We start from the raw sequence: 21,448 nt of genomic DNA, 5'->3' as shown, positions 1-21,448 counted from the left end.
ATGTAAAATAATAAATATAAGTTTATATTTTGAATTTCTCTTTTTTATGGGGAAAAATGGTACGTCGAAAAAATATCAAAATGTATTGTCCAGCCACTTTTTTTTTTCCTTTTATTCATTCAGTCACCTTCATGTGCCTTTAGCCTTTGTCTTTCCTCGAGACCTGGCCCTGGGACATTTTCTCTTGCTGTGTGCACACACCTGTGCCGGGGGACAGGATCACACACTGGAGGACAGTGACCCCCAATGGGATTGTGGTGGCTTGTCTTACACCAACTGAGACCATTGCCTTCCCAGAGACATGGATGTATGCCCTCTGGGCTAGCACTTGGAAGCCCTTAGAATGCCAATGTCTGGTTGCTTGTTGGGCAGGCAATTGGGATGATCCCTACCCTTTTCCTAGGATTCCTTTCTGCATCCACCTTTTTTTTTTCCGAAGTGAGAAGCAGGGAGGCAGACAGATTGACTTCTGTATGCGCCTGACAAGGATCCACCCAGCATGCCCACCAGGGGGTGATGCTCTGCCCCTCTGGACGTTGCTCCGTTGCGGCCGGAGCCATTCTAGCGCCTGAGGCAGAGGTCATGGAGTCATCCTCAGCGCCCTGGGCCAATATTGCTCCAATGGAGCCCTGGCTGCGGGAGGGGAAGAGAGAGAAAGGAGAGGGGGGAGGGGGAGAAACAGATGGGCGCTTCTCCTATGTGCCCGGACTAGGAATTAACCTGGGACATCCACATGCCGGACCGACGCTCTACCACTGAGCCAACCAGCCAGGGCTCTGCATTCACCTTTTAACTCAGGCTTGTCAGGTCTTCTTGTGTGTGTTTTGACTAAATCTGATCTTCCCTGCGCAGTTTTAGGGATTTTTAAAAATAGAGCAAATGTATCCATGTTTGTCTATCTTCCCCCCTACCCTCCCCCCTCTCCGTCCCACACTTGCAGAGCTTCTCACCACACAGTGACAGCAGTCAGGCCCTCTAACTGGGCCCTTAGCTGCTGGAGTGGAGGCCTGGACCCTCATGTACAGGCCAGGATGCCTCCAGGGCCATCTTGAGCCTCAGTAGGTCCACATCAGCAGAGAACATGAGGCCTAACTGCCTTGTTTACTGAAATGGTGAGTCAGAGCCAAATTATCACAGAGAACACTGAGCTTGTTCCCTCTAGCCACGACTTTCTTTCTTTTTTTTTTTTTAAAGGCCAGAGGTACTCTGATAATGGCCTTAAACAGCCTGAGACTAATCTTTTTTTTTTTTTTTTTTTTTTTTCATTTTAGAGAAGAGAGACAGAGAGAGATAGAGAAGTGGGGGAGGAGCAGGAAGCATCAACTCCCATATGTGCCTTGGCCCGACAAGCCCAGGGTTTTGAACCGGCGACCTCAGCATTCCAGGTCCATGCTTGATCCACTGCGCCACCACAGGTCGGGCTAGCCACGACTTTCAAGAGAAGAACTAATGGCTTCCTTTTAGAGCCCAGCACTAGGAGCTAGAGAGTGTTTTCATTCCTGCAGGGCTGGCCCCAGCCTTTGCCCTTGGCCCTCAGCCTCAGAGAGTCGGTGCTGAGCGGCTCATACCCAAGCTCCTGTAACTTCCTGGGATGAACTCTGGTGTCACTGACACAATTTTCATCTGGGGACCCTGCACACAGTGCCAGGAGTCTCAGACCAGGGACAGGAGAGCAGCATGGGCACCTCCCATGGCTGCCTTGTGAACAGAGCCTTTCTCCTCAGCTGGGCGTCTCAGCTGCTGGTCTGTCCCGCCTCAGGACTACCCCCGCCCCCCAGTGGAAACCAGTTGCAGCAAGTGTCTGTTCCAATTGGGGTGCAAAAGCCTATGGAGATCATGCTGCTGAGGATAGTGTATACATCTCTAAGCATATTCTGTATTCGTGTTCAATTCTGCAAATGGAAAAAACAGGCTTGAATTCTAAACTAATTACCTAATCACCCCTTTTCATCTACTGAAGCTCGCTACATAGTTGTAAAATGTTTATTATAGGATTTTGATTTGCTCCTCAGAAACCCTTTTCAGTTCTCTGGGAAAACTCCTTTGGTTGGGGAGATGCAGGAGGCAGAGGTGGGAGAGGGGTATCAGAGCTCTGAGCTGAGTCGCAAGGGCTGAGCCTGATGGTCCTCACTGTGTGGAGGGACAGGCTGGGAAATGGGAGTGAGGCCACCTGTCCTGCCCTTCCTGCTGGGTCTCCCTGGGGCTGAATGAGCACTAAACAGATACAATTGGTTGTTTATTTTGTGGGAATTGATTTCTGCCACATGCCTTGAGTGCCCAAGTTTGTGCCGTTGCCTTGTGCAAACTGAAGTCCAGTTTTCAATTGTAACTGCCACTGTGAAGTGTGAGATAAGGAAGATGTTCTCCCCATGCCAGCGATGACCAGCTTAATATACCTGTGGCAGGTACTTGGTGGTTTGTGTCTTTGGAATGACATCTGCAGCTGGACAGTGCCACCTGAGTGGAATACTCAACAGTGTGCAAATTCTGCTCAGACTGATTTGAGATTCAACCACTTGTAAATCAGAGTTTTATTTTTGAATAAAAAATTGATTTTTTTTCAAATGGGATGTGTTCAATCCATGACTGTTTTTAAAATTTTGGTTTGGCCTGACTTGTGGTGGTGCAGTGGATAAAGGATTGACTGGGAACACTGAGGTCGCTGGTGCAAAATCATGGGCTTGCATGGTCAAGGCACATATGGGAGTTGATGCTTTCTGCCCCCCCCCCACCTCTCTAAAATGAATAAATAAAAATCTAAAAAACATTTTTGGTTTGAATCTAGTTGTTTGCTGACCTACATCCTTTTGTATGGTTTCTCTTTCTCTTTTTCACTCTTTCCCTTTTTTTAAAAAAATTAATTTTACTAGGGTGACATCAATAAATCAGGGTACATATGTTCAAAGAAAAACATGTCCAGGTTATCTTGTCAATCAATTATGTTGCATACCCATCACCCAGAGTCACATTGTCCTCCATCACCTTCTATCTAGTTTTCTTTGTGCCCCTCCCCCTCCCCCTTTTCTCCCCCCCCCCCAACCACCACACTCTTATCAATGTCTCTTAGTCTTGTTTTTATGTCCCACTTACATATGGAATAATGCAGTTCTTGGTGTTTTCTGATTTACTTATTTCACTTCATATAATGTTATCAAGATCCTACCATTTTGTTGTAAATGATCTGATGACATCACTTCTTATGGCTGAGTAGTATTCCATAGTGTATATGTGCCACATCTTCTTTATCCAGTCTTCTATTGAAGGGCTTTTTGGTTGTTTCCATGTCTTGGCCACTGTGAACAGTGCTGCAATGAACATGGGGCTGCATGTGTCTTTACGTATCAATGTTTCTGAGTTTTGGGGGTATATACCCAGTAGAGGGATTGCTGGGTCATACGGTAGTTCTATTTTCAGTTTTTTGAGAAACCATCATACTTTCTTCCATAATGGTTGTACTACTTTACATTCCCACCAACAGTAAATGAGGGTTCCTTTTTCTCCACAGCCTCTCCAATATTTGCTATTACCTGTCTTGTTAATAATAGCTAATCTAACAGGTGTGAGGTGGTATCTCATTGCAGTTTTGATTTACATTTCTCTAATAACTAATGAAAATGAGCATCTTTTCATATATCTGTTGGCCATTTGTATTTCTTCCTGAGAGAAGTGTCTGTTCATGTCCTCTTCCCATTTTTTTATTGGACTGTTTGTTTGTTGTTGAGTTTTATGAGTTCTTTGTATATTTTGGATATTAGGTCCTTATCTGAGCTGTTGTTTGAAAATATCATTTCCCATTTAGTTGGTTGTCTGTTTATTTTGTTGTCAGTTTCTCTTGCTGAGCAAAAACTTCTTAGTCTGTTGTAGTCCCATTCATTTATTTTTGCCTTCACTTCCCTTGCCTTTGGAGTCAAATTCATAAAATGCTCTTTAAAACCAAGGTTCATGAGTTTAGAACCTATGTCTTCTTCTATGTACTTTATTGTTTCAGGTCTTCGATCCATTTTGAATTAATTTTAGTACAAGGGGACAAGCTGTAGTCGAGTCTCATTCTTTTGCATGTGACTCTCCAGTTTTCCCAGCACCATTTGTTGAAGAGGCTTTCTTTTCTCCATTGTATGTTGTTGCCCCTTTATCAAAGGTTATTTGACCATATATATGTGGTTTTATTTCTGGACTTTCTATTCTGTTCCATTGGTCTGAATATCTATTTTTCTGCCAATACCATGCTGTTTTGATTGTCGTGGCTCTATAATATAGTTTGAAGTCAGGTATTGTAATGCCCCCAGCTTCATTCTTTTTCTTTAGGATTGCTCTGGCTATTTGGAGTTTTTTATAGTTCCATATAAATCTGATGATTTTTTGTTCCATTTCTTTAAAAAATGTCATTGGAATTTTGATGGGAATTGCATTAAATTTGTATATTGCTTTGAGTAATATGGCCATCTTGATTATATTTATTATTCCTATCCAAGAGCAAGGAATATTTTTCCATCTCATTGTATCTTTTTCGATTTCCCTTAACAATGGTTTGTAGTTTTCATTATATAAGTCCTTTACATTCTTTGTTATGTTTATTCCTAGGTATTTTATTTTTTTTGTTGCAATCATGAAGGGGATTATTTTTTTGAGTTCGTTCTCAAATGTTTTATTGTTGGCATATAGAAAGGCTATGGACTTTTATATGTTAATTTTGTATCCTGCGACCTTACTGTATTGGCTTATTATTTCTAGTAGTCTTTTTGTAGATTCTTTGGGGTTTTTGATGTATAGGATCATATCATCTGCAAAAAGTGATACCCTTACTTCTTCTTTTCCGATATGGATGCCTTTTATTTCTTTGTCTTGTCTGATTGCTCTGGTTAGAACCTCTAGCACCATATTAAATAAGAGTGGAGAGAGTGGACAACCCTGTCTTGTTCCTGATTTAAGGGGGAAAGCCTTCAGTTTTGTGCCATTTAATATGATGTTAGCTGATGGTTTATCATATATGGCCTTTATCATGTTGAGATATTTTCCTTCTATACCCATTTTGTTGAGAGTCTTAAACATAAAATTGTGTTGTATTTTATCGAATGCCTTTTCTACATCTATTGATAAGATCACATGGTTTTTGTTCTTTGTTTTGTTGATATGGTGTATTACGTTAACTGTTTTACGTATGTTGAACCATCCTTGAGGTTCTGGGATGAATCCCACTTGATCATGATGTATTATTTTTTTAATATGTTGTTGTATTCGATTTGCTAGTATTTTGTTTAGTATTTTAGCATCTGTATTCATTAAAGATATTGGTCTGTAGTTTTCCTTTTTTGTGCTGTCCTTGCCCGGTTTCGGTATGAGGGTTATGTTGGCCTCATAAAACGTGTTTGGAAGTATTGCTTCTTCTTCAATTTTTTGGATGACTTTGAGTAGAATAGGAACCAAGTCTTTGAATTTTTGATAGAATTCGCTAGTATAACCGTCTGGGCCTGGACTTTTATTTTTGGGGAGGTTTTTAATAGTTTTTTCTATTTCTTCCTTACTAATAGGTCTGTTTAGGCTTTCTGCTTCTTCTTGACTCAGTCTAGGAAGGTTATATTCTAGGAATTTATCCATTTCTTCTAGATTGTTGAATTTAGTGGCATAAAGTTTTTCATAGTATTCTACAATAATTCTTTGTATATCTATGATGTCCATGGTGATTTCTCCTCTTTCATTTTGGATTTTGTTTATATGAGTTCTTTCTCTTTTTTCCTTGGTAAGTCTTGCCAAGGGTTTGTCAATTTTGTTGATCTTTTCAAAGAACCAGCTCCTTGTTCTATTAATTTTTTCTATAGTTTTTCTGTTCTCTAATTCATTTATTTCTGCTCTGATTTTTATTATCTCCTTTCTTCGGCTGGTTTTGGGTTGTCTTTGTTCTTCTTTTTCTAGTTCCTTAAGGTGGGAAGTTAAGTGGTTCACTTGGGCTCTCTCTTGTTTGTTCATATATGCCTGAAGCGATATGAACTTCCCTCTTATCACTGCTTTTGCTGCATCCCATAGATTCTGATATGTCGTATTGTCATTTTCATTAGTCTGTATATATCTTTTGATCTCTGCACTTATTTCTTCTTTGACCCATTCATTTTTTAAAAGTATGTTGTTTAGTTTCCACATTTTTGTGGGATTTTTTTCCTCTTTTTTGCAGTTGAATTCTAGTTTCAAGGCTTTATGATCAGAAAATATGCTTGGTACAACTTCAATTTTTCTGAATTTGCTGATATTGTTTTTGTGGCCCAACATATGGTCAATTCTTGAGAATGATCCATGTACACTGGAGAAAAATGTATACTCAGTCACTTTGGGATGAAATGTCCTGTAGATGTCTATCATATCCAGGTGCTCTAGTGTTTTGTTTAAGGCCACTATGTCTTTGTTGATTCTCTGTTTGGATGACCGATCTAGAGCCGTCAGCGGTGTATTGAGGTCTCCAAGTATGATTGTATTTTTGTCAGTTTTTGTTTTAAGATCAATAAGTAGCTGTCTTATATATTTTGGTGCTCCTTGGTTTGGTGCATATATATTAAGAATTGTTATGTCTTCTTGATTCAGCGTCCCCTTAATCATTATGAAATGACCATTTTTGTCTTTGAGTACTTTTGCTGTCTTGTAGTCAGTATTATCAGATATGAGTATTGCTATGCCTGCTTTTTTTTGGATGTTATTTGCTTGGAGTATTGTTTTCCAGCCTTTCACTTTGAATTTGTTTTTATCCTTGTTGCTCAGATGAGTTTCTTGTAGGCAGCATACACTCGGATTTTCTTTTTTAATCCATTCTGCTACTCTGTGCCTTTTTATTGGTGAGTTTAATCCATTTACATTTAGTGGAATTATTGACACTTGTGAGTTCCCTATTGCCATTTTATACATTGCTTTCTGTTAGTTTTTGTCTTGTTTGATTCTTCTCTTTCGTTTTTCTATCTTTTGTTTTTGTTTTGGTTGTATTCCATACATCTTTCCTCTGTTGCTATATTTTTTAAATCATGTGCTTCTGTGGTGGTTTTTCCAATGGTGGTTACCATTAAGTAATGAAAAGGGTTCCTATCCTGTTCATTGTAGTGCACTATCTTGTGAGTACTTTTGTACTCCATCGTCCTTTGCTACTGTTAATCTCCATTCTCTCCCCCCTTTTTTTTTGTTGTCACAGTTTAAATTTGGTTTTATTGTGTTCTTGGTGGAGCTTTTACTTGTGGTTTTGTTTTGTTTTATTCTTTTTATCTGGTTGGAAAACCGCCTTTAGTAATTCCTGGGGTGGGGGTTTTCTGATGATAAATTCCCTCATCTTTTCTGTATCTGTGAATGTTTTTATTTCTCCTTCATATTTGAAGGATAGCTTTCATGGGTATAGTATTTGTGGCTGAAAGTTCCTCTCTTTCAGGACTTTAAATATTAGGGTCTACTCTCTTCTAGCTTATAGAGTTTCTGCTGAGAAATCTGATGATAATCTAATGGGCCTTCCTTTATATGTTGTATTCTTCTTTTCCCTGGCTGCCTTGAGAAGTTTTTTTTTGCTGTTGGTTTGTGCCAATTTCATTATGATGTGCCTTGGAGTAGGTTTGTTGGGGTTAAGAAAACTCGGAGTTCTGTTTGCTTCTTGAATTTGAAGCTTTAGTTCTTTGCACAGGCTTGGGAAGTTCTCATCTATTATTTGTTTGAATATGTTCTCCATTCCATTTTCTCTCTCTTCTCCCTCTGATATACCTATTATTCTTATGTTATTCTTTTTGATGGAGTCAGACAATTCCTGTAGGGCTTTCTCATTTTTTAAAAATTTTTGAGTCTCTTCTTCTCTCTGTTGTGCCTCAAGTTGCTTGTCTTCTATTTCACTAATCCTACCTTCTATCTGGCCTGTTCTATTAGCTAAGCTTGTTACCTCGTTTTTCAGCTCGTGAATTGAGTTTTTCATCTCTGTTTCATTTGTTTTTATAGTTTCAATTTCCTTGGTAATATATTCTTTGTGTTCATTGAGTTGTTTTCTGAGCTCCCTAAATTGCCTTTCTGTGTTTTCTTGTATATCTCTGAGTATTTTTAGGACTTCTATTTTAAATTCTCTGTCATTTAGCTCCAAGGTTTACAATATATTCAATTTTTTCTTCAGAGATTTTTCCTCATCTATCTGTGCCACCTCTCTGTCTTTTGTATCCATGATACTCGATTTCCTTTTCCTTAATGGCATCTGAGGGTGGTTTTGTTGATAGTATTAATGAGAATTAATAAATAATAAAAAGTTAAAAAAATAAAAATAAATAAAAAAATTATTATCCCCCCCCTTTTTTTCCCTCTCCTCTCCCCTCTTTCTTGAGAAAATCTTGTGGTGAAGTGTGGATTATTTTGTGCTAAATAGAACAAAAACTACGTATAATGGAGGGCCTGAGTTGGGGAGAAGTGATAAATGGGCAAAAAAGGGGGTATGGACCCACAAAATGCAAAAAAGGAAAAAATTTGGGTCCAGAATAAAATGATTTGCTTTTAGGTGATGGTTGACTAAGAGATATGATGAGAGGAATAAGAGGGAAACAAGAAAAAGGGGAAAAAATTAAAAAATTACTATTGTATTTAGTGGAGCAAGAAGTAGATAAAATGGAGAGCCAGGGTTGGGAGCACTGCTTGTGAGTTAAAAAAGCAAAGTAAAAAACCCCCAAAGTGCCACAAAGAAAAATTTGAGTCCTAGATAAAATAATTAGTTTGTGATTGAAGATTGAATGAGAGGAAAAGTAAAGGAGAAAAGAAGAAAGTAATATAGAGGGAGAAAAAAAAAGAAAGAGGAAAACTCAAAAAGAAGAAAAAAGAATAAAAGGAGAGAGAGAGAGAGAGAGAGTTAAGGGTTTTGGAGTGCAACCCTCATAGAGAGAAAGGAAGAAGAAAGAAAAGATAATGGGAGATGTAACACTTATGGGTAGTGTAGTTCAAGGAGAGGAGAGAGTAAGACCGGCAGAGAATTAAACGACCAAATTGGAAGAGGAAGAAAATAATCAAGACAAGAAGATAAGAGAAACAAACAAACAAATATACTAAAATGGGATAGGTTATAAAGTCTGTGGATTATTCTTGATTTTGAGATGTTATCTTCTTGCTTTTTCTTTTCTCTCCCTCTTCCTGGTTGGTGACTCTGTACCCCGGGTTTTGCCCCTGTGGCACACTTACGTAGAGGTTTGCAGTTGATAAGTTTCTATGGCAATGTCATATATTGGGTTTCAGTCTCGTTGGCAGTCGAGGCTCATTAGCATTTGCAGGCTCTGCCAATGAGAGAGTCTGTGTTCCTGGAGCCTCTCTCCTAGTCTTTCCTTCCTGAATTAGTAGCCTGATGATCCAACTATGGGGTTGCTGCTGCCTCTGCCTGGAGAGTAAGAGGCTCAAAGAGCTGGCAAATCCCCACTCTATTCCCACTCAGCACAGGGCTCTGGGTAAGGCTCAATCAGTCAGAGCCCCTAGTACGATCAGGTGGGGCTTCAGCACACACAGAGATCTCTGACTCTGCCCCTCTGTCCGTGAACACAGGCGCCCACTCCCGGGGGAATCTCTTGCCCACTATCTGCACTCGCCTCTCACTCCCAGTAAGGCACCCCGCCGCTTGGAAAAGTTCGAGTGTAGGGAATTTCACTCCCACTTACTCCCCATGCGCTGCTTTTCGGGGCGTAGGGGCGACCTCAAGACTCCGGTTTCGGCTCACAGGCCTCTGACTCTGCCCCTCTGTTCGGTAACCCAGGTGCCCACTCCCGGGGCTCTAGGAGGAATCTCTCACCCACTATCTATGTGCGCTGACCAGGAGATCAGGAGATCGGGGCGGATGGCTATCCCAAGTGCCTTTCTTTGTCTGGATTTGGCGCGAGCGTTAGCTTGTGTTGATTGGGTTGCCACAAGCACAGTTTTTCCTTGGCATGGATGTCCGTGCCACAGCCTGGTTCAGACGTTTGTGCCGCAGTCTGGTTATATTCACACCCTATGCCCGCCTTAGTTCCTATACTCTCAGTTCCCAATGAAAGCAGCCCTTATTTAGGTTAGTGAGGAAGGCAGAGTGTTTCTTCCTCATTTCCTTTGGGGTTGATTATATATATAGTCAATTTTTTGCTTGATCATACCTTCGCGTTTAGTGTGGAACTTCTGGAGGCTCCAAGGATAGATTTTTCTGTCTCTGGTTGAAGATCTTATTGAATTTTTGGGGAGATTTATCGGTATCACTCCTCATGGCACCATTTCTCTCTCTTTCTGTTTTCCTTCCTTCCTTCCTTCCTTCCTTCCTTCCTTCCTTCCTTCCTTCCTTCCTTCCTTCCTTCCTTCCTCTCTCTCTCTTTTCTGCTTTTCTCCCCTCCCTCTCTCCCTCCCTCTCTTTCTTTTAATGCTAATGTCTTATTCCAAGCCCTGTCCTCCAGAGTCCCCTGAAGGCTGTGTCTCCAACACTGTTATGCCAGAGACTTTATTTAAGGATGATATGACTGTTATTTTAAGTGTACCGTTGCTTCCTACTCCTAGAGCACAATGTATGTTATAAGGGTGAGCAGGTGTTTCTTAAATGCCTGTCATCAGCGTTGATGTTGTTGCTAGCTCTCTGCCGGGGAGAAATGTGTTCGTGTGGGGATGTTTCTACTATGCTGCTACAGTTGGACACGAGCTAGAGAAAAATCAAAAGCCTTGGTCTTTGAAGTATTGTGGGCTCTGTGATGGGGGTGCTGAACTAAGAGGGAAGTGGGGGAGAGAAGAACCCTAACCCATGGGCTTCTGCCTACCCCACCCTCATGCTTTAAGGACCAGGATCTAGTGTTGATAGAAAGGTTGCTTTCCGCCAACTTATCAAAATGGAAGCAGATTGCCACGGCCACCAGAGAGGTCACATTATCATGCTATGATGGTGCCTGGGTCTCCTCTGGCTTCACTCACCATGCCACAGAGGGTGGCAGCTGTTCTAGCTTGGGAGCACGAGTGTGACAGGCAGCGAGTACACGGTGTGCAAGCCCTGGTACACGGTATGCTTGTGCCTGTTTTGTATACACACTAATGAACCCCTTTGTGGAGGGTCAGTCAGAGCCCACTCATGGAAGGCCCCAAAGGTGACCAGAATCCACACATACTTCCTAAAGGTCATGGCTTAGGAGAACTAAACCTTTTCTGGAATGAGAGTAGGGACAGAGGAGGTCTCAGACCCTTTCAGAAACCAGGGATGGCTGTTGATTCTTCAGGTGGCCATGAGGTCAGAGCAGGCCTGGGCAAGGGCAGGACTCAGAGTTGAGGGGTTCCAGGAGGTGGGAGGGGGCACGGATTGGAGGGAGTAGAAGGCTGGAGATACGCTTTTTGTTTAGGAATTTTACCAAAGCCCAAACCTGTGCTTCTCAGGGCTGACTTGTGGTTGCAGTTGCTTCCAGTTGAATGTGGGGACAGGTATGGGAGGGCCTGTTTTCAGTGAATGTGTCTCCACCCAGCAGACATCCTCCTGTCCTTGCCCTTTGAAGTCAGTCTGTCAATGAATCTGGAGTGTCCCCCATGAGCAGAGTGCTGTTCCTGGCACTGCAGGGAAAGAGCCAAGTTTGAGATGTGGCTCTAACCCACAACTTACAGACTAATAGAAGAATGTAAGGCAGGGGTCGGGAACCTTTTTGGCTGAGAGAGCCATGAACGCCACATATTTTAAAATGTAATTCCGTGAGAGCCATACAACGACCCATGTACGTTAGGCATTATCCAATAAAAATTTGGTGTCCCAAAGGAGAGCTGTGATTGGCTCCAGTCACCTGCAACCATGAACATGAGCGGTAAGAAATGAATGGATTATAATACATGAGAATGTTTTATATTTTTAACGTTATTATTATTTTTATTAAAGATTTGTCTGCGAGCCAGATGCAGCCATCAAAAGAGCCACATATGGCTCGCTAGCCATAGGTTCCCGAACCCTGATGTAAGGGAAGACTCAGACTTCCTTGTGGCAATCAAATATAGCCCCACCAACGGGGTAGTGAAGGTAACTTGGAAGTGTCAACTGGAGTGAAAACTGGCCAGCACCCACTTCCACAGCCCACCCCGATGAGAGCCGAGCTCCCAGCACCCCTTTTCATTTCTTCTTTTAGCCACACAGGCAGCCGCCACAGGGCCCGTGTGACGTCGTAGAACCAGATAGCCATATGCCTCTTTCTGCAGCTCTGGGCTCCTTGGTGTTTCAGCTGGGATGGCTCTGTAGTATGGGTTTTCAGCAGTAAGTCCTTGAGAACAGTGGCATTTGGGAAGACTCTGAGGCAATGCCCAGGAGTTTCAGGTGGCAGCGGACTGGGCTGAGGCTCTGTGCTCTCTCAGCAGTGATGGTGGTTCTCACCAGATGTGCCACCTACTGTAGAAAGTGAAAGATGTGGCTGCCCCAGGTCAATGAGAATGAGTGAAAAGCTTCCCAAAGTAGCCACGCCAACAAGAAACGATTCCAAGGGTGTCTTCTCATGTCCACATGTTACAAAAGAAAGCTCATATGTTACCCAAATAATATTACTTTGAGGAGGCAAAGCTAGAGAAATGAGTAAGCTTGGGCACATTCTGCAATTTTATAAATGTATTTGGAAGTCCAAATTTTAAATATTATAACTGATGAAAAACTTCTGGGCTCTTATTCTGTTCCATTGGTCTTTTTTTTTTTTTTTTTTTTTGCCACTCCATACACTATCTTGATTACTGTGGTTTATACATAGTAAATCTTGAGGTCGGGTGGTGTCTTTTGACTTTGTTCTTCCCCTTCAATATTGGGTTTGCTATTCTGGGTCCTTTGCCCCTCCCTATAAACTTTATAATTCATTTGTCAATATCCACAAAATAACTTTCTGGGATTTCAACGGGAATTGCATTGAATCTAGAGGTCAAGTTGGGAAGAACTGACATCTTGACAATATTGAATTTTCCTATACATGAACATTTATTTGTTTTTATCTTGTATGTCATTAGAGTTTTGTAGTTTTCCTCATATAGATCTTCTACATATTTTGTCAGGTTTATGCCTAAGTATTTTATGTTTTGGGTGCTAATGTAAATTGTATGTACTTTAAGTGTAAAATCCCACTTGTTTAGTGTTGGTATATAGGAGAACGATTGACTTTTGTATATTAACCCTATATCCTCAAACCCTGATTTAATCACTTATTAGTTTTAAGAGGTTTATTTTGGTCAAATTTAGTTTATTTTTTTTACATCGATAATAATTTTATCTGTGAATAAAGGCAGTTTTATTTCTACCTTACCAATCAGTATAGCTTTTATTTTTTGTCTTATTGCATTAGCTAGGATTTCCCATGTGATGTTGAAAAGGAATAGTATTTAGGGAATATCTTTGTCTTGATCCTGATCATATTGGGAAAGCTTTGAGTTTCTCACCATTAAATATGATGTAAATGGCAGGGTTTTTTTTGTAGATCTTCTTTATCAAGTTGAGGAAGTCCCCCTCTATTTCTTGTTTACTGAGTTTTAATCATGCATGGGTATTAGATTTTGTCTAATGCTTTTTCTGCCTTTATTGATATGATCATGATTGGTGTTTTAGCCTTGTGATGTGATGGATTACATTAATTGATTTTCAAATGTTGAACTAGCCTTGCATACCTGGGGTAAATCCCAAGTGATTGTTTTATGTAATTCTTTTTATACATTTACTGGATTTTCTTTGCTAATATTTTGTTGAGGATTTTTGTATCTATGTTCATGAGAGATTTTGGTCTGTAGTTTTCTTTTCTTGTGATGTCTTTGTCTGGTTTTGGTATTAGGGTAACTCTGGCCTCATAGAATGAAGTAAGTATATTACCTCTGCTTCTATCTCCTAGAAGAAATTGTAGAGAACAGGTGTAATTTCTTCCTTACACGTTTGGTAGATATTCATCAGTAAACCCCTCTGGGCCTGATGCTTTCCATTTGGAATGTTACTGTTGATTCAGGTTATTTAGGATTCTTCTGATTGTTTCTTCTTGGTGAGTGTTGACAGATGGTCTCTTTCAAAGAACTGGTCTATTTCTTCTAGGTTAAATTTATGGATATATACTTTTTCATAGTATAAGGTCTACCGGAAAGTTCTGTCCGTTTCTATCACAACAAATTTCGACACGTTTATTTGGTGTATGTGTGCCTATCTTATCACTTAATGTATACATACTGACATAGCAAATTAACTCAAACAAAGTTGATTCATGTTAGTCTTATGTGTGAAGATAGTACACCCATGGCTACAGATAAAGTTCATTTACGCCACTGTAATTTTTACGAATTTCAACAAGGAAGAAATGCTACAGAAGCATGTCTGTCGCATCCACCATATTCCCCGGACTTAGGACCCTCCGACTATAACTTGTTTTTGTCCTTACAAAATTTTTTGAAGGGCAAAATATTCAAAAATGAAGAAGATATCAAACAAGCACTGGTTCAATTTTTTGCATCAAAAGATAAAACATTTTTCAAAAATGGGATATACAAATTGCCCTCACGCTGGCAAGAAATCATTAATAATAATGGCAATTATATTACTTAATAAAGTTTATTGACGGTAAGAAAAATTTGTATTTTGTTTTATTCCGAAAACGGACAGAACTTTTCAGTAGACCTTATAGTTCTTATTATCTTTTTAATGTCCATGGGATCTGTACTTCCATCCCCCCTTTCATTTCTGGTATTAATAATTTGTTTCTTCACTTTTTTTTTTTTTTTTAGGAGAAAGAGAGATGGTAATGGTGAATAAGAAACAGGTTTTTGCGAAGTGAGGGGAGGGGGCTCTCAGAGGGAAGAGACTCGAGCACAAAAGAGATCCGCAGAGGGACCAGAGAAGTCCCAAGAGGGGGGTGCCCCTGGGGGTCAGACAGGAGGGAGAGAGGGTTGGGAGTCCCCGGAGAAGGAAAGATCAGGAGTGGAGGTTTTAGGTGAGGTTTCTCTGGCCAGAAAAAGGCCTGCGCGGTGGGACAGGTGGCACAGAGATTAAGGACGGGTGCGCAAATAATTAGAAACCGTGTATGTAAGAGATCTCCAATCAGTTCCCAGCTTTTTTGGCAATAGTTAAATTAGTGAGGGTGTTAAAACTGAAAGTCCCTTTAGGAGGCTAATTCAGTGGGTTCTGTGGCCTGGCCACAGCGGAGAAGAACAGTTTCTTCTTCTTTATGGAGGGAGATTCCTGTGCCCCTACAGCCGCCCTCAGTCCTCTGAGTGTTTTTTCACTTTTTTTTAGCCTGGTTAACAGCTTATTTTTCAAAGAACTTGCTTTTGGTTTTATTGATTTTCTCTAGTGATTTTGGTTTTCAATTTCATTGATTTCTACTCTAATATTTATTATATATTTTCCTTCTTACTTGGATTTAATTTGCTCCTTTTTTCTAGTTTTCTAATGTGAAATCTTAGGTTATAGATTGTGGATCTGTCTTCTTTTCTAAAATATGCATTCAACACTATGTATTTCCCACTGTTTTCAGTGTATCCCACAAATTTAGATAAATTGTGTTTTTCATTTTTATTTAGTTTAAACTATCTTAAAATTTCTTCTTTGGCCCACATGTTATTTAGGAGTGTTTAATTTCCAAGTGAATTTGGATTTCCCAGCTATTTTGCTGTTATTGGTTTCTAATTTAACCCCATTATGCTCTAGGAGCAGATATTATATAATATATAATTTCTGTTCTTTTAATTTTGTTAAAGTCTGTTTTATGGCCAGAAGGTGGTCTTTCTTGGGTGAATGTTCCACATGAGCTTGAGAAGAAGTATATTCTACTATTATTGGATAAAATAGTCCATAGATGTCCATTATATCTAGTTAATTAATGGTGGTGTTGAGTTCAGCTATGTACTTGCCGATTTTCTGCCTGCTGTATTTACTTGTCCATCTCGGACAGGGATACCGTAGTCCCCACCTGGAATAGGGGATTCAGTGTCTCTCCTTGCAGGTCTGCTGGGTTTGGACTGTTGCACTCTGATCCCCTGGGTTAGGTGCACCCACATTATGGCTTCTTTTCTCTTCTTGAAGGATAGACGCTTTATTATTATGTATGCCTTTCTTTTTTTTTTCCCAGATAACTTTCCTTGTTCTGAAGTCCACTCTGTCTGAAATTAATATATCTACTTCTGCTTTCTTCTAATTCTTTTTAGCATGATATTTCTTTTTCAGTCTATTTACTTTTAATCTATTTATATCTTTATATGTAAAGGAGATTTCCTGTAGAACACATATATTTGGGTCTTACTGTTTGATCTACTCTGAAAGTCTGTCTTTTAACTGGTGTGTGTCTAACCTTTTTTAAAAAAGCATCCAAATAGATAATATATGCAATAAGACATGATTATGTTTATATTTAACTTTTCTATTGAATAACTATTAGTCTGAGGGCAATTCTGAATTTTACAGTGCTGTCAAATTTGCTCACTTACATAAAATATCAAATTAATTTTATAAAATATATATAACTCAATTTAAAATAAGTTTTAATATTTCAAAATAGATTGTTTAATCTTTGAAATGTCACAAAATATAAATTACAAATTATAAAATATGTAGAAGTTACTTCATATAGACTACTTTTTTCGAAACATCCATTTGCTTGCATCTGAAATTTTCTTTGCTTATAAAATGAAATTGTGTGTCACCTAATATCCTTGAAAATATCTGTGAGGTCATCTTCACTCTTCAGAGATGAAAATTTTTCTGAGAGCTTTTCAGGGGTTAGTTAACATTGGATTTAGGATGAGGTGACAGCAGCCCTATACATTAGAGAAGGCAGGTTTTCGGCAGCTTATAAATGCTGTGTGTGTGAAATAAGGATTGTGTGTATAAGGATATCACAGGTTAGAGAAAGCAAGTGGATGAGGGTAGATGTGGAAATACACTGTCCCCACTGGGATAGAGCATATCACTTGTGAAATGTAATTCCCAGTGGTCCCTCGTCTATCACGGAGGCTAGGTTCCAGAACTCCCTGAGATAGGAGAAAATTCGTGAAGTAGCAACCTTATATTTTATTGTTTATATTATTTAAGGCTTTATAAACCCTCCCCACACTCTTATAAACCTTTCCCACACTGTTACTAACCTTTCCCACACTTATTTTACCGCAAAAATAATTAAAACAAAAAATATATAAAGATACCTATATACTGAAAAATCCCGCGATATAGTGAAAATTCTGCGATACAAAATTAGATATAGATATATACAATTTAAAAATCAGCGATACAGTGAGACCCTGAAAAGTGAACCGTGATATGGCAAGGGAGGACTGTACAGTATTTTGCCCAGCTAAATCCCTGCACTTTTAAACTCTGGCCACAAGGTGGCATCTGACTTTCATTAATACAGGAGTAACATATTTCATCTCTCACTCAAAACTGGAAACCTATGTCTCAGCTCCTGAATGCTTATTTATTTTTATTTTTACTTTTCTATAGGAGTTTGAGCTAAAACTGATGACATATGCTGTGGAGCAAGACCTCAAATGCTCCAGCTTCTGGACCGTTGTACTGGCATTTTTTTTTCACATGGAAACATTTCTAAAAGAACTTGCATTAACTTGTGTTTGTCTAGGAGCCTTGAACTAAACCTTTTGTATCTGGTAAGTCATCAAGTCGCATATGCTCATGCATTTTTAATTTTTAAATTGATTATTGTGTTGTATATCCTTCATAGTTTGGAAACTCTCCCCAGCCAAGAGTGGAGGCATAAATTATTTTGCCATGTGCTTCTTACATGCTACCTGTTATTTTGATTGTGGGTGGGAGGGTGCAAAGAGCCTTACTCAAAGATCTAGCTTTTGAATTGGGTCTGTAAAAGGTTCCTGCATGAAATACAGGAAACACTCACAACATAATTGTCTATGTTCCAGACCATTATTATCAGCAAGGTCTCTGCATCCAGGAGGAAAGAGATCAGCTCTGATGGGTTCACCACTGTGCCCTGCACCTTGCACAGGGTAGGCACTTGGTAGACATTGAAGAAGGAAATCATATGGAATGCATGGGTGAGGAGGCCTGGAAGGTATTGTAGAGGAGTGGAGTGAAGCCAACTCTAGCCTGAGGGCTGCAAGTTGCATGGTGTACGTCCAGTGAGGAGTGTGTTGCAACTTGGGGAGACAGCACTCAGAGGGCTCTGGGAGCGGAGCCAGCAGGCCAGAGGGCACATGAAGGGGATCAGCAGGGCTGTGCTGACACAGCCAGGTCTCAACCTGTGTAGGGCCCTAGTGTTGTACCAGCAACCTGTACTTCCTCTGGGGGAGTGTAGAACCACCTTAACAAACTGTAAAAATGCAAACTTCAAGGCTCTGTAGTTGGAGAGGACACTAGAAAAGACACATGATGTCTGTGTAAATCATATTCAGGACAATATGGCACATGTGTGCTACGCTAGAGTTCTCAGAGAAGGGAGTGACCTGTCTAGCTGAGCACAGGCAGGCTGGGGAAGCCCCTTACCCAGGCCTGCTGTAGTCATGGCTGATACTTGCATAGCTTTTCACTGTTTACCAAGCATTTTGTCAAACACCAGTGTTTTTTATGCTCAGAATACCCCTGTGATGTCAGCACGGTTACTATCTCTGCTTTACAGATTGGGAAGTTGAAGCTCAGAGAGGTTACATGACCTGCCCAAGATGGGTCTGGCCTTCTGGTCTAACGCTGCTTATTGAAGGATGGACTGAATGAAGGTCAGCAACGGCACTAATGGACAAAAGTAAGATTTCCCCACTAACATTTTTTTTTTTTCAGCTTCAGCACAGGTTTTATTATTCAAATATCAGCTAGTAGTGCTACATTTACAAGTTTTAATTTCTTGCAAAATTATATTTTATTATTGCCTGGTCATTTTACTTTCATACAATTTATTCCACAAATTATAATTAGGTAATTTCTGAAAGTCTCCATTCTTTGCAGAGTTGTATGTTAAAGGATTTATTTACTAATTTATCACGCGCACACTCGTATTTTCTGATAGAAGATGAAACTGAAACCGTCTCTGCTTTGATTCTTAGATGGCTGTCTCCTCAGGGGGGGACTCTTCAGGTTGACTAAGCAGTGTGATCCTTAAATATTTGCCTTCCTGACGCTGAGCGTGTTTGTACAGTGTGAGTCCTCACAGACAGCACAGCCTTGTTTAGAAGCAAAGTGTTTCTGCTGATTTTACACAGAATGACCCGAATGGGGGGGACGGTTTGTGAGAAGTCCTTGGTTTCCCTCCAGCCATGTCTCCATCTGACCCCGTGTTACTGTTATTTCTCTGAGATTCTGGCGGATGTGAAGCCTGTTACTGGGCAGAATGTTTTTTTAAGGGTGATCACGGACTTAGGATTTCCCGTATAAGATGTTTGTTCATATTATGAATATATTATAAATGAAGCATTACAGGGTGTCTTCTGTGCAACTATTTTTCAACTGCCTTCCCGGTCTGGAGTTGTTGCTGTCACCATCTATATGAGAACACTTACAGTGAGTCTGTGTGACAGCAGAACAGGAGTGAAGGCTGTGGCATTTGGGTCCCGTCCCTACGGCTGCACTCATATATAAAATGCTTTCTGGACTGCGTTGTATGATGACAAACAGATCTGTCACATTGCTTGCAGTGTTTCTTCAGTGCGTGTGTCTGCTGGTGATTTCTAATGCTAAAGCTGTGATTGAAGTTTCTTCCACAGTCTTGTCCTCTGTGGCACCATGTCCTTCAGGGTCAGAATGTCCCTGAAGGCTTTCATGATTTCCTTTCTAATGTTGGGTTTTCTCGTGCCGTCTAAGGGAAAAACGACGTGTGAAGTCTCTCCTGCACAGCCCACAGGAATATGGCCGTTCTCCAGTGTGGATCCTCTCATGCATTCTAAGGTTACTGTGTTGAGTGAAGGTGTTCCCACACTGCTGACATTCATATGGCTTCTCTGTAGTGTGTGTTCTGTTATGCCGCCTAAGTTCAGAACCCTGATTGAAAGCCTTCCCACAAATGAGACATACATGTGGTTTCACTCCCAAGTGGATTCTCTTGTGCTGGCTAAGGTTACAGCTATGACTGAAGGCTTTCCCACACTGGTGGCATTTGTAATGTTTCTCCCCAGTGTGGATCACCTGGTGTTTTCTAAGGTACCATCTTTGTTTGAAAGCTTTCTTACATATGTGACATTCATATGGCTTTTCTCCCATGTGAGTTCTCTCATGTTGTCTAAGGTAAGAACTTTGACTGAAGGCTTTTCCACACTGCTGGCATTTATACGGCTTCTCTTTGTTGTGCATCTGATTGTGGTTTCTCAGGTCAGAGCCTTGTACGAAGGCGTTACCACAAAGATGGCATTGAAATGGCTTCTCTACTGTGTGAATCATCCTGTGTCGCCGAAGATTAGAGAAGTTGCTAAAGACTTTCCCACATACATGACATGCATTTTACTTATCTCTGGTGTGAGTCTGATTGTGTGTATTGAGGGAGGACTCTTCACTAGGTGACCTTCCACACTGCTGGTTGACCTCAGGTTTCTTTCCCATGTGAGCTAAGAAACATTGTGTCAGGGCACATTGATGAGTAGATTCATCACTCAGTTCAGTGAATTCAATAAGACCCTCTGGAGGGTGAGATCTCCGCCACAGAGACCAGGTGACCGATGCTCTCCAGCATCACATCTCTGTATAGCTTCCTCTGGGATGCGTCCAGCAGGGCCCACTCTTCCTGGGTGAAGTCCACAGCTATATCCTGGAAGGTCACTGACTCCAGTGTCTCCATGGTCGATATCTCAGTTACCAATAGTGTTTCTCTTGGTTTTCACTCAGAGATGGTCTAAGCACAAAGCAGGCAAATAGTCCCCACTCCAAGAGGTATTCAGGGATGTCTGAGCTCAAGGTACAGGCAGAGTGGCATTCTTGTGAGCCCCACTAACATTTTTGTATATTATTATAACCCAAAGATGGTGACAGGCACAGTTCCTGCCTCAGTGAACAAGGACAGACAATTGTTTTTCTTGTATAAATTGCCATCAAGTTAAAACAACAAAGAACACATGATCTCAAGGTTTTAGTCAAAATCATGCTAATGTATAATGAAAACCATTTGCATTGTTTTCTCTCTCCTTCTATGATCTTTGCACCAGGGGAGCTTATAGTCTAGTTGTGTAGACAAAGATCGGGCATGCTCACTGCCGCTGCTCTCCTGACTTGCGTGCCTTTGGTCAGAGAAGCAGCCTTTGGCTTCGTCAGGACTTCCTCTGAAGCTGAAGAGGGTCCCTTGGCTGTGGCTGTGACCTGAGGGTACAAACATGGGTAGAAGGAGTTATACCCCCCAAGGGCAACCCTAACCCCTGGGAGCTGGACTGAATGGCCAGATGCCCCGGCCACCCCTCTGCAGTGAGGGCACTGCCCAGGAGTGTCCTCTGTGGTTCCTCAGAGGACCCCAGTGGGTTTGAGGCCCACGCCCTCTCTCTTCCCCAGGGGAAGAGTGACACTGTTGGGGATGCTGGAGAAGGAGGACCCCAAGGTGGGAGACTCCTGTCCCTT

General features: G+C 40.8%; 1 protein-coding gene across 1 annotated transcript; it reads right to left on the bottom strand.

The window, feature by feature from the left end:
- Window positions 1–19,355: 19,355 nt before the first annotated feature.
- LOC136319335 (zinc finger protein 596-like) lies at window positions 19,356–20,446 on the bottom strand. Its single transcript, XM_066252635.1, is given in 1 exon segment — window positions 19,356–20,446. A coding segment is annotated over 1 exon segment (762 nt). The 3' UTR covers window positions 19,356–19,684.
- Between the last annotated feature and the right edge of the window lie 1,002 nt (window positions 20,447–21,448).

The sequence above is a fragment of the Saccopteryx bilineata genome, chromosome 1, assembly GCF_036850765.1.
Source record: "Saccopteryx bilineata isolate mSacBil1 chromosome 1, mSacBil1_pri_phased_curated, whole genome shotgun sequence".
NCBI classification, from domain to species: domain Eukaryota; kingdom Metazoa; phylum Chordata; class Mammalia; order Chiroptera; family Emballonuridae; genus Saccopteryx; species Saccopteryx bilineata.
This window is presented reverse-complemented; position numbering and strand designations above follow the sequence as displayed.